At 39.3% G+C, this 13,828-nt stretch overlaps 2 protein-coding genes across 4 annotated transcripts in view; one reads left to right on the forward strand and one right to left on the reverse strand.

Annotated features, from left to right (window-relative positions):
* Nucleotides 1-3,973, forward strand: part of pcyt1ba (phosphate cytidylyltransferase 1B, choline a) — a 31,650-nt gene extending 27,677 nt beyond the window's left edge. For all 3 annotated transcript variants that reach the window (XM_007903053.1, XM_007903052.2, XM_007903055.2), the window contains 3 exons: nt 934-1,076; nt 1,569-1,757; nt 3,132-3,973. In XM_007903053.1, the coding sequence (XP_007901244.1) occupies nt 934-1,076; nt 1,569-1,757; nt 3,132-3,332 (533 nt within the window). In that variant the 3' untranslated portion in view covers nt 3,333-3,973. The remainder of the gene's footprint in view (nt 1-933; nt 1,077-1,568; nt 1,758-3,131) is intronic.
* pola1 (polymerase (DNA directed), alpha 1) overlaps nt 1-13,828 on the reverse strand; it is a 189,965-nt gene that overhangs the window by 174,499 nt on the left and 1,638 nt on the right. The window contains exon 2 of the mRNA XM_042334402.1: nt 11,676-11,748. Coding sequence (XP_042190336.1) covers nt 11,676-11,748 — 73 coding nt within the window. The remainder of the gene's footprint in view (nt 1-11,675; nt 11,749-13,828) is intronic.

Below are 13,828 nucleotides of genomic sequence, written 5' to 3' on the forward strand. Positions count from 1 at the left end.
AATGTGGTTTTGACTGTCAAACTTCACAGCCACTTTATTCATTCTCAGTCTGTGGTTCCATGTCAAGCAGGCAACATAATTCCAACCATTTATAATATTAGCACTATTAAACAGTTCATTACTGCAAATAGAGAGTATGAAAAAGCTATTTTTAATAACCCACTCACTAATGATATCAGACAATAAACCCACATAATGTTGGGTTTCTTTCTATTTAAATCTTCAGGTTCTGTGGATGCTTTAGCTCCTTCCCATCATGTTGAATTAATATGACATAGTCTTAATTTTCTGTGCATTACCGGTAAACAGGATTAGCTTGTGTGTATTATTATTTGTGGTATAAATTTGGGGTTGAGACAATGCAGATCACTTGAACTGGTTAAATTCCAACCTGACCTAATTCTCTTTCAATTAGGAAAGTAAGATGTGCTCTCTGGGAATGAGAGAGCTCCTTCCATTCCAGACGAAAGGAAGTCTCCTTATGTAGGAGGAGCTCTGAGTCTGGTTTGGATTCTCTGAAGCATGTGCCAGACACCCGGCTGACCAATAGAAATACTTTGCATTTTTACACCACCTTAAACACTTCAGACTCTTTCTGAAGGCTGTAGAAGTAGAATCAACTGGACTGTTTAAAAAGGAGATAGATACTTGGTACGTGTATTAAGGGCATGGGAAAAAGTGGGATTAAACAATCTGCTATGATCTAATAAATTGGCAGATAAACTCGATGGGCTGAATGACATTCTTCTGTCCCTATGTTTTTTCCCCAGAACGAAGAAGAATGAAACCAACACTATATTAGGAAGCTCTGTATAGTATGTACAGTTAATATAAGTTATCAAGGACCAAAGTAAACCAATAAATTTTGTCTCAAGCTTTTAAACACAATTCCAGTGACTGGATGCCTCAAGGTCAAATTCTTTCTATTTTTAGGTATGTTTGTTCCAACTCAAAGAACAGAGGGCATCTCCACCTCTGATCTCATCACCAGAATTGTGCGTGACTATGATGTTTATGCACGTCGTAATCTCCAAAGAGGCTACACAGCCAAAGAGCTTAATGTTAGCTTCATAAATGTAAGTACATTATTATTCTGTGAGCTTTCCTACAGTGGGCATGCTATTGCATGGCATATGGAATTAAATATTAACTCAAGAAGTGAGCTCAGCTTGATGCTAACCTGAAGGGATGTTGGCTTGGTTCACCAGTTACCTACAGAGAAAGAGAGATTGAACTTGGCCTTTTTCTTGGCTACATAGTGAGCTGCTGCTTTCAGCTGAAGTAAAACTAGGCACTTCCTTACAGGAAGGGAACAAATCAATCTTGGAAGCTGCCTGCTCTCATGCACCTCCTTATGTAGAACTCAACATTAACATTAGCAAGGCCATCCCTCTGACAGAAGATGTTATATGGAGCAGCAGGCAGCAGTGATAGCAGAGATGTGGAGAACCCTAGAAAATATGACTTTTAAAAAAAAGCAAAAAAAAATCTATTGTGTATTCTCTGTACATACATTCTGTTCATTCGTTCCTGCTGAGCTGCACATTTTTACTTTTCTTGCAATTTAGGAAAAGAAATATCGTTTCCAAAACCAGGTTGACAAAATGAAGGAAAAAGTAAAGAACGTCGAGGAAAAGTCAAAAGAGTTTGTTTATAAAGTGGAGGAAAAGAGCCATGATCTGATCCAGAAATGGGAAGAGAAATCCCGAGAATTTATTGGGAACTTTTTAGAGCTGTTTGGCCCTGATGGAACCTGGGTGCGTATCAAGGAGCGATTTCCAAAAGCAGAGCAAACGTTGGTGAAGCTTTATGGCCTGCTTGTTTATCACCCTGTTGTGTAAACCACATACAAGGCGGTGAAATTCTGATTACAGTTTAAATCCTTTCCTTAATTGAGTTTTGCACACGTGGTTTCTTATTGCTTTCTGTATTCTGACTGTATACTCCATTTGCTGTGAATCGGTAGTAAGCTACAGTCGAGTCTAACAATAGGAATGGGAAGACAGAATGGTGGGTATTCAGGAAGCAAGAGATCAAAGGCCCTTCTTCATTTGTACCTCTCTTGTGAATTAGCTGTTAAATGATCTAAAAGTACATTATACATTTTTATGGGACATTGTACCTTTAAGGGTCGTTATACCATAGATCCGGATGAGCAATGGGATGCTTTGTGTAACTTTTAGCAACACCATGTGAGGGTGCCAGATTGAACTGGATGGGATGGAGATATTTACATTTTGTAAACAACATCAGTGTAAAGAGGCTGTTGTTACTGCAGGAAACAATGACTGAATGTCCACAATTGATAGAATGGTGAGCACCTGCAAGCATTGGACGTGGAGTCTTGTAGCTCAGTGGTTAGAGCACTCGCTTTGCAAGTGAGAGACCTGAGTTCAATTCCAGGCAGGGCGAAACCTTGGGCAAGTTTCCTTACTCCACACACCTAATAATAATCCCTCCAAAAAAACAACAATAATAAATTGGTCATTTTCAATCCATTACTGTTTGTGGGACACTGCTGTGTGCAATTGGCAGCCGCGTTCGCCCACAAATTGACAGTCAATTCACTTTACAGTATATTCTGTGAAGCGCTTTGGGACGTCGAGAAGATGTGAAAAGCTCTATATCAAATGCAAGGATTATTATTATTATTATTTATGTGCGACAGGTCAAGTTGTTGAATGAATACATGCAGCTACTGCTGTGGAAAAGTGGGGAAGTATTATATTACTGTCATCTGAAGCTCAACACCCCTCACAGTACTCTCTCATTGGACGGTCAGGTACAGAATAGATTCTGAGCTCATGCTGACATGAAGCATGTCATCTAAACCTTCTGACACAGAGGTGGTATACATTCAGAAACTAATGTGGCATTACTTAGCGTCTGCACCAAGCAGGTAGTAAGGTAGTGGGTACCTGTAGCACAGAAGGAGATGAGACTTGGGTAGGAGACCAAAGAATTGAAAATATTTGATTTAAAATCTTTGTCATACCACTAGTGACCAAAACACTAGTGTCATGACATAGCAAACAATCTCAGAGCATCAATGATTCTATAGATCACACTGTCTGATCATACAGTACTTTCAGAGATATTGCTCTTGATTCACTTTTTTTGATATCTTACAGAAACAGGTATTCCAAGAAAGGGGTGGTCGGATGTTGCAAGCTTTGTCTCCAAGACAAAGCCCCACAGGCAGCCCAACAAGAGAACGACCACAGTCCCCAAACTCCGAGTGGCACTTCCCCAGAACCTCCCCCCCATCTTCCCCAAAAGCCGCTTCTGCCTCCATCTGTGGCATCAGTGATGGGGAAGAAGATGAAAAGTGAAAAGACAAGACCCTGCAGCACGTGAGCAGATGAATTGGATCAGTAGTAATATAATCTCAGGCAAAGACTGGCCTTTTTTCTTTCTTCCATAGTTCTCAGGCATTTAATAGAGTCTGACAGCTATTATGAAATACTGTATTACTAGTGCATTCGTCACAAACAGTAATATCTAAATGACTTTATATTGTACAGTAGCCCTCTCTCACTATTAGATGGTATTATATTATTCAGTATCTTGTTTTCCTCATAAAAAGACACCATGACATAATAAACATGTTTTCCTCATAAAAAACCCATATCAAAACATCCCCACTAAACACCTAAAACACCCTCCAACAGAATGTTATCTATTTCAGGTTGGTTTAATGAAAATACAATTATAATTTGCCAAAATCAAGTGTCAAAAGTGATGCAAGAAGCAACAAAAACAAACTAATATTTCCCACTGAGTAACTCTTAATTAGAATTTACAGATTGGGGTTGAAAAATGTGATGTTTCAGATAAGATTCGATAGAATTATCACACAAATGGGAAGTAATTCCATCTAGGGTGAGATTTCTCTATTTAAGTGGTACTTTAGAGCCTCTAAAATTTCATCATGTCTTTGAAGTCAATTTTCTGTAGTTCTTAAAAAAATTACAGAAAATCAGCTTCAAAAATGAAAGCTGTATTTAAGAATTCTGGATGTTCCGAAATAAAACCCAAAGAGAGTAAATCTAGACCCAGGTAGAATTTCTTCCCATAAATCTGTTATCACACATCATCTTTTTTACTTTTTGTTTTAAGAATATTGTTCCTCAAAATACTGTGTTGTGTCAAAAATTGTGCAGGTAACCTCATATTTGCAAAAAAAATCAATCAAAAAATCTGTATTCCTTGCATTGCAGTGGAAAAGTGACTACAACAAAAACTTGTATTTATATAACGCTCTTCACTGGGGTAGCATCTCAGATTGGTTAATGACTAACATATCACACACAATGCAGAGTGCAAATTTGCTCTTTTTCAATTCCTAGATTAATTTGGTATTAATCAATGTAACCCATGCCAGGGTTTTGAACACTAGTTTTACCCCCTTTTTGCCTTTTTCTGTATTTTGATCTCAATGTTCAGGTTTTTAATGCTGAACACCTACGTATTGCCTTTCGGTTTCAGTACGTTTTACCATTTCTAGTCTGTTCAGGTGGAGTTCAGCAGTGCTTTGCAATGGCAGGAATCACAGCGCCCCAACTGAAATATTTGCCTTCACTGAAAACTGATGTTATGGTCAGTCTCTTGGATTGAGCGGCATTTAATATTGGGGTGATACGTAGTGGATGAAGGGGAGGATGTAGGGGAAAAAACAAACTGACAGTCCTGCCTTGTGGAATTCACATCCTGACTGGTGCTGGAGCCAGCCATCAGGGCAAAAGACAACTTGCTCCTGACTGAAAATGAATGCAAGGCTAAAGCTGCAAACACAGCAGTGGGCAATCAGGAAAGGAGTGTGTACAATGAATGCTTCACAAGTTCAGATTATTGTAAATCCTCTCATCACCAACTCCCGGGCAGTGGAGGCATTCTGCTTCAGAATTAACATCAGAATGCTTGGTGATAAGACAATTCATTTTGCAACACCATAAAAACTGAAATCCAGCCCAAGATACCGACACAGTGAGTTTTACCGGCAGCAATGAGAGACTTGTACCTTCAGAAATTCTAAGCAACCTGCAGTGCCTTTCCTGCAGGGAGACAGCAGCTGCTCTCTGCATTAACAGCCTGCCCTAAAAATAAAGCGTTCATTAACATATTGATACCGTCTTTTCAGCTGCTTAAAGTCAAATTGTTAATAGTGTAAACAGTTTTGAATTCAATGAATTTAGTTGAACATAATACAAGGAAAAAATATTCCCACTAGTGATTTTAGCAAATTAAAATAACATAAAACTATATTAATGCATTCATTCAATATATAGACTTTTTCCCCTCCATTGTCAACAGTTAATCACTCAAAATGCAATTATGTTACAATCACTGATCTTTCATTGTGGGTGCCATTGTGAGTCGAAATATAGAGAGTATCTTTGGTTGAATAGCTAAACAACAACAAGATTCCATTTATAGAGTGCCTTTCACGTCGGGAGGACGTCCCAAAGTGCTGGACAGTTGGGTCAGGACCCGAGCAGGGGGGAAATGGTCAGGGTGAGGGGAGGGAGGGAGCGAGGAGGAGGGGGGAAATGGTCAGGGTGAGGGGAGGGAGGGAGCGAGGAGGAGAGGGGAAATGGTCAGGGTGAGGGAAGGGAGGGAGCGAGGAGGGGGTAGAGAGTCGAGAGGGGAGCTGAAGGCACAGTCAAAGTGAAAGGTCTTGAGACCGGCCTTGAAGGAGGAAAGGGAGGAGGCGGCGAAGGCACTGGGGGATGGAGTTCCAGAGCCTGGGGGCTGAGAGGCTGAAGGCCCGGCCACCGATGGTAGGGCGGTTGGGGCGGGGGATGTGGAGCAGACCGGAGCCAGAGGAACGGAGGGTACGGGTAGGTTGGTAGGGGGATAGTAGGTCGGAGAGGTATGAGGGAGCAAGGCCGTGAATGGCCTTGTAGGTGAGGATGAGGATCTTGAATTCGATCCTCTGGGGGATGGGGAGCCAGTGGAGGCGAGCGAGGGTGGGAGTGATGTGGTCCCGAAGCCTGGTGCGGGACAGTACACGAGCTGCAGAGTTCTGAATGACCTGCAGCTTGTGGAGGGAGGTGGCGGGAAGGCCGGCGAGGAGAGAGTTCCCGTAGTCCAGCCTTGAGGTGATAAAGGCGTGGACCAGAGTTTCAGCAGCGTGAGGGGTGAGGTAGTGCCGTAGTCTGGCGACGACAGAACAGAAGTCACCAGAGTACAGCATACAGTTCTGGTCACTGTATTACAGTAAGTTATTGGAAACGTGAAGGATGACTAAATTTACATTTGAAATTAGGCATTTAATTACAAGGAGGGATTACGGAAACTGGGTTTGTTCAAATTGGAGAAGAAAAGGCGAAGGTGTGATTGTATTGAAGTATTCAAAATCTTAAAAGGTTCAGATAAACTGATGCCTAATAAAAAAACACAAAACATAGACCCAAGATCAGAAGAAGGAAGTTAAGACTTTATTTACTTTATTTAGTGACTCATTTAATTTCAGTGAGTAGTGACTGTTATGGACTGATTTCAAAAAGGATGAGGAACAGATTGTACCAGCAAACTTGAGAAGGAATTAACTAATTATATAATAAAAAACTTTGGGGGGGAGGAGGTTGAATAGTGTAGGAATATATTTTTACTTTGGCACCAAACTGGTGGATTGCAATGATGCCTTTGGTCCTGTATGACTTTGACTTTGAATGCAGTGACCACTGGCATTTGCTGTAGAAACCATTGCTGACAAAAAAATCAGAACAGAATCAACCATTAACACAAACACTAAACATTCATCAGTTTGTCGAGGAATCTTTTGTATATTTTTAAAAATTAAAAAAGAAAAGAAACATTGGAAGTATAAGGGCCGTCTAACGTTTCAATAATTCAAACCCTCCTTTCCTTTTTACTAAACCTGCCGATTTGAATCAATGCAAAATGATAGACTACCTAACTGTAAGTATAGTCTTGTTCTTTGAACACAGATCAAATTCTGGGTATAAATGTTCAACGGGTGAAAACATCCAGAAATGTGTCCATTTTTACCATACATTGCCATTGTACATAAGCCTCATCTTGAACCACATCTTAGCTATTTGACAGATAACAACAATGAGAAAATATTTCACTGCACAAAATTTTGTTTCTGGAAAACTAACATTGAATGAGCTACATTGTTTCAGGCCAAAGAGATTTTTTTGGCTAGGGGATTAAAGCCTTGCATATGGAAGTTGAACTACATTGGAAGAATGTGAACGTCCGTGCATACAGTAGGAAACCGAAGAAATCTTTTGCCCCGTTTCTTCAACATTCACATAGGATCGAATGATGCAAAGGTAATCGACAGAGTGGGCTTTTGTGACCAAGATTTACACTGAGTTAGAGTTCTTTTAGTGCCATAGGAAAAGCTAGTACCAGCAATAGGCTCGACAACAACAACAACTTGGATTTATATCGCGCCCTCCATGCCGGACAGCGTCTCAGAGCGCTTTACAGTCACGGATCCCGGGACCGAGCCAGGGGGAGGAAGGTGACCAAAGGCTGAATGAATCAAAGGCCTTGCATATGCTATAGTTTATAATGAATCTATATTATACACACATTATCCTTGCAATAAAAGGTACAGATAAACTCCAGCCACACAAACAGGGATGCATGGGGAGATCCAGCCAGTGAGCTAGAATTTCCAGCTTAAGTGTAATTACAATGCCGTTTTATATTAAAAAAGTCACTAACTCACACGGACACCATATGCCAGAGATAGAACGGTGTGGCGCGAAACTATGGGTTGCTCAGCGCTGTGCTGATATGTGCTAGGAGAACGTGGATATTTTTACCCAGCAGAAATGTTTTAAAGATTTTTGGAGGGTTTCTGGCCTGATCAGGTTGGCTTTGAATTCCAGTAAGCCAGGGGTTTACTGTATAATGAATGTTTTAAACTTGCCCCGGGCCACATGCCTAACAAGGTAAAAGGTGAATGAACTGACAAAGCATAAATTTTGCTTGCCTTGCTGAAAGTTTTACAAAGTTTTATGAGCCAAATAATTTAAAGTCAGAGAAGCCAAATATATCAAACACATATGAACTTGCTCAATGGATTCAGTAAACTTGAAAAACCATGGATCTGGAATTCACAGAATGCTCCTTAAAATGAATTTCTTGCCAAAGTTCAAGTTACTATTACATCCCAACAACAACTTGCGTTTATATAGCCCTTAACTCTGGGCGACATCTCAGAGCACTTAACTTATAGTCGTGCTCTGGCCACCAATCAATTAACTTTTTCCTTTCAAGCTTTTAATTTTTTAAACATGTTTAGAGGGATCTGACTAGTAAAGAAAGGGAACTGTATTCAGTTAGGCCAGAGCTAAGCCACTAAATATAATGAGGGATGTGTAGTGGTTCTATGCTCCATTTGTTCTTTCATACTAGACAGTAAGGCTCCAGTGAATATTGATGTGTCTAGCATTTTGCTTAAGGTTGAGGGGAGCTCAAACTAAACGTCACTTGGACAGAAAAGGAAGATGGTGCGATCAGTTTATGAAATAGAATGATGAGGATGAATCTCAAACTAGAGCTTAAAATTAATTTCTAGGTGACAGGGGTCTCATTGAACCAAATTTGAATGCGGACTCAATAACAAAGGGCTTGATTGAGGTTGACATTGATAATTTTGAGAGATCAAACCCAGGTTAAAATATCAAACCTAACTAAAATAAAATCGACAAGGGCTTGATCTGATCTATGAAAAAAATAAATGATTACAAATACACAAATACAAATGTTATTATTTCCTTAACACTTAAACACAGCAACCTTGTTATTGATTGCTCTTCAATAGAATTTATATTCTACTGATTTCCAAAGCCAGTGTCTTCTGGCAATCAGCAACGTTTTCTAATCATAATAGGTAGTTTTAGTGTGTTTTTTAAAGGCCCTGAATTTAGTTTTGCTGTTCAAAATGTTGACACTTGTCATGAAATAAGACAGAAAATTGAATAATTTCCAAAAAGCACTGGCTCAACAGTGAAGTGAAGCTTAAAATAAACCAATGTGTAACAGTGATTTAAGTCGTGTTACACAGCGAAAGCTCTGGTAGCTGCTTCAATAGGTAAGCCTTTGAAGCTTTCACTTCAGCTCAATTACTCAATTATGAAGTCAGTATGAGCAGGAGAGATATTTGTTATGCATTCCTCACTAATTAATAGTGAGAGGGTTCCTAGGTTAGTTTATTAATTAGAAAGGCTTCAGGAGTCTCTGCCTAAAAGTATAAAATGCAGCAAGTCTGTTGCAGATAAATCCAGTTTATGCTTGAAGGCAAAATAAAGCTATGTCATGAACCATCTAAGGAAATCAGTGAACAATTAGCCTTTTGTTAAATCAATATGCAGTTAAAACTCCATATTGCAAACAGCTGGAGATACTGGCAGTGGAATCTGGTTAAAGCTTTAAATCTGCAACTTGAGGTTAATGACACATTCTTCAGCACCAGGAAAATATTTAGTGAAAGGGGACACAAAGAATAACAGCATTGATTAAATTGATGGCATAGAAATCCCAATTAAATAACACAATTAGAATAGAGTTAATGGTACATTCTGAAAATTGCTCCACAACACTATGATTGTATTTATTACACCTTTTAAGTGAATGTATGTGAAACAGAGTACAGCGGAAACTCCAGATTTCAGTTATTTATTTTAATATATATTTTTCTTTAACCGAAACCATTTTGAAAAATGTTCACCAGAAAATATGAATCCTTCTTCTAGGTAACAAAATAAATCTCTGATATAAATAACAACAACTTGCATTTATAAAGCAGCCTTCACACCGAACAGCATCTCGGAGCACTTAGGCAGTCAGGTAAGGGGAAGGAATGACTCAAAGTGGGAAAAGGCTCAGTGCCCATAAGATAGAAAGGTAGAATGCAATAAAGGATGAGTGACAGTGCGAGCATGAGGTTTTGCTTTTCGGCACATCAGTCTGGTGAGTGCAATTGTCAAGCCATAGTTTATGTGTGTAGTAATTGTCCTCGACTCTGGTTTCTTCTCAGCTGTTGTGTACAAGAGATGACTCAAAATATTTTGCTTAAGACATTTGCACTATCAGTCTATTGGTATGTACTCCACACATTCAATTGACATTCTTTTTTCTGAACACTCTGTTCCCCATGTGATGAATTGTTTGTTGTTCCTGTGTCCATTTTGTTTGAGTATTTTTTTAAAAAGGCATGACCAGAAACATGCCTTGATGTATTTTTATTATTTGAAATACACTAACTGTAAAATCAAAGTAGAGTAAAATATAATGATTTTAAAACAAATGGTCTCTTTATTTGGTCACCATCAATTACTCACTGGCAGGCATTTTCTTCTATCATGATAATAATCCGTGTATTTAATATAGCTTCATTCAGATCCATTCTGCAGCACAGACCCAGTGGAGCCTGGCAAGGACTGGGGTGAAGTGGGGAGCCAAGTGAGGACATGGGTGGCATAGTTTTGTACCATACAAACTTGATCTATTGCTTTTTCAAACATGGTTTATGTATGGTCTACTGCTTTTCCAATTATAATTCCTAGTTATACCACCTATTTTCTATAATGATTTTAGACACTATCCTGCCATTGCCTATCTCAGCTGTGAGCTTTCAAATTTTCAGGATAAGCACTGCTTTGAATTGTGGAGATCTCATGAAACATTGGATTCAGTTCCCCTTTTTCTTTTCCAAAACCTTGGAGCAAGTCCTATTTACTTGAAATTTGCTGGGTTCAGTCTTCTCACTGTTTGTGGCTGCCAGTGCAAGATCGCAGTGCCCCCAAGTCACTTTTTCAGAAGTCAAGTTTGCAGAAGTAGCAGTTTGTTTTGCTGTTCACAGATGAATTAAATCCTGAAGTCTCTTCTAAATGTCATTATTCTTTCTGCCTCAAGCCAATTAATTACCCAGCAGGGTTGAACACCAAATGCTTTCTAAAAAGATGTTCCTAGCAGATCCAAAGCGAAGGGGTAAGTTTGAAATGTTCAGCCATGCACATCTAACTAACACAGGAGAACAACTCAGTCTATATTCTTCGGTCAAATGTCAAGGTTGACCAAAGGGTATTATTGCAAAAAATTGGCTCTTTTTCTAATATTTGGATTAGCCTTGATACTGTATTTGCACTGATCTAGGCAGTTTAAATAAAAATCTTGAACCAGTGTTCTTAGGAAGAAACAATTCTCATTTGCAAAGATTTGTATTTATGTTTTTGCTACTAAAGTGACACAAGATCAAAAGGTTGTGGTCTCAACACAAACATCAGAATTTTGAGTTCAATCTTGCAGGCTCGATTGTTAATTAAAGTGCTGCCTTCAGATGAGGTATTAAACTGAGGTTCCATCACACGTGTCTTCTGGGGGCCATTAAAAACCCTATGACACGATTCTAAACCAAAAGAGAATTTCTCCCAACAATCCTCCAGATTAATTAGTTATTCCAGGGTGGTCCAACCTTTTGGCTGCTGAGGGCCGGATGCTGGATTTGGGAAATGTCCATGGGCCACCTACGCAATGTTTTTGTGTTTCCCTTCCAGAAACATAAGAATCATAGAAATCCGATGTTTGAAATTGTGAAACTGTATTACTTAATTTCACTATTTTAATGACAATGCAAACTTCAAATAGGCAATATAAAAATTTTATACAAATTTAAACAATAATATTACCAGCAATGAAGTATCTGTCTCTGTATGGTCTCTCTCTTCGTCTGTGAGTCTCTGAAATTTTCTCTCTGTGTCTCTTTTTTTTTTAAAAAAACATTTCCGGTTCAGGCCTGGTCCGGCTAGGTACGAATTCCGGATACCCAGGATCCGGTAGACTGGGGGTTTACTGTACATCCCATTATTATTTGTTCATTTGGCAATTGCCAATGACTTAACCAAAATAAATAATGTAGAAGTTATTAAAAATAGTTAATGGATACTGCCACACAAATACATTTAAAGCTGTGCTCTGTGGGGTGGCAAGGAGGGGGAGGAAGATAAGCAAAGCAGGATCTCCTTGGGGCTGAGTTGCCTCCAAGGTGACATGCTTGACAGTTCAACAATAACAAACAAATTACATTTGTATAGTGCCTTTCACATCATGAGGACTCCCAAGACGCTGGACAGTGAAGGATCTGCACCCGAGCTGGTAGTTGGGATCAGGAGGGCTGGAGGGTAGGGGTAGGAGGATGACCGAAGGCATGGACGAAGAGGAGGGTCTGGAGACAGGTCTTGTAGGAGGCAAGGGAGGGGACGAGGCAGAGGGACTGTGGGATTGAGTTGCAGAGGGTGGGGACAGAGAGCCAATGGTGGGTCGGGCAAGGCTTGGGACATAAAACAGGGAGGCTGACAAGTAGGGAGTATGATGAATGCATGGATGAGGGTCTTGCCGGCCTGCGGTGAGAGACAGTGGCAGAGCTGGGCAATATTGCGGAGATGAGGAAAGGCGAAGCAGGTCATGTCACGAATGAGGGGTATGAAGGACAGTTGAGGGTCAAACAGTATGCCGTGGTTCTGTAACATTAGCCCAACACGCCCTCTGGGTGCCCCAAGATTTGGGTCTCACCATCCTGCAACTTATATTTTTTGGAAATAATAACTTAGTATACAGTGCCTTATCATGTCAAGGCACTTCACAGGATTTACTGTGAAATGGAATGACTGTATTTGTAGGCAAACGTGGCAGCACAATTCAGCAATGTCCCACAAACAGCCATGAAATAAATTACCATTTTTTATGTTGGCCATGAAACTTGGAAAACTCCATTTTTTTTTCAAATCCTGCCATAGGATCTATAACATGCACCTGAACAGGCAGATGGGACCTTGGTTTAATATGTCATCTGAAGGATGGGAGAGGATTAGGAAAATAATTAGGTGCCCTCTTTGGATACTCTTAAGCATGCTGATTGATTTCTGCATGTGTTAAAAACTCTGGCTAATCAAAAAAGGACAAAAACATGCACAAAAAGCAATTTCACCCATGTGTAAGGTAATTTTAATGTTCATTGCGAAAGATCTACATCATTTTTCAAATCCAAATAAGTCTTTACAACAAAAATTCTAATAACTTCTTGGCAAATCAATCATTTACAAAAAGACACAAATGTATGCTTATCTGCTCCAATTTGCTATTTCTATTGAAAGCCTACAAATCATAAAATATCCTTCTTTAAAATTACCAGACCAAATTACCAGAGTAGGAATGCATACAAATAAATTGTAAAAAAAATCATCTACCTTCCAATGCTAGAAGATATCTACATTTTACTCTGCTGAAATTTTCTATGTAGAGACATTTACCTGGTTGCTCTCGATATTTGAAGGCTGCAAAGGCTAAAACATTGCTTTTAGAATATTGCCATTTTCGTATATACCAGATATAACTATTTTAATGAAAACAAACAACAAAATTCCACACTATAAAAAGCCACAGTGGGTGGTTTCTCCCTCATTAATCTCTATGGTTTGCAAGGAGCACATAAAAATCACAACTTCATCTGGGAGCCACTTTAATGCTGTTGGATTATATATAGAAAAAACCGTGATCAACAACCACAGACAGCAATAGGACAATTAATAGTTGTTTATTTCCTTGCTACTAAATCATTTGTGTCTTCCATAGTAGACTATAAAACTGTTAGGTCGATAAAGGTAGCTTTTACAATAGGAAACCAGATGTTTGGATGTTTGTTGACATTCAGAGATAAATAACCAGATAGATCCCTTTGAATAAGGAATATTCCCTGCTGATCTTAAAGGATAAAACCCAAAGACATTTCCAAAATTCAATCACTGATGTTCCAAGTGGATAGTTTTATAAGACTTCAGAAGAT

The sequence above is a fragment of the Callorhinchus milii genome, unplaced genomic scaffold, assembly GCF_018977255.1.
Source record: "Callorhinchus milii isolate IMCB2004 unplaced genomic scaffold, IMCB_Cmil_1.0 Scaffold4, whole genome shotgun sequence".
Classification (NCBI taxonomy): Eukaryota; Metazoa; Chordata; class Chondrichthyes; order Chimaeriformes; family Callorhinchidae; genus Callorhinchus; species Callorhinchus milii.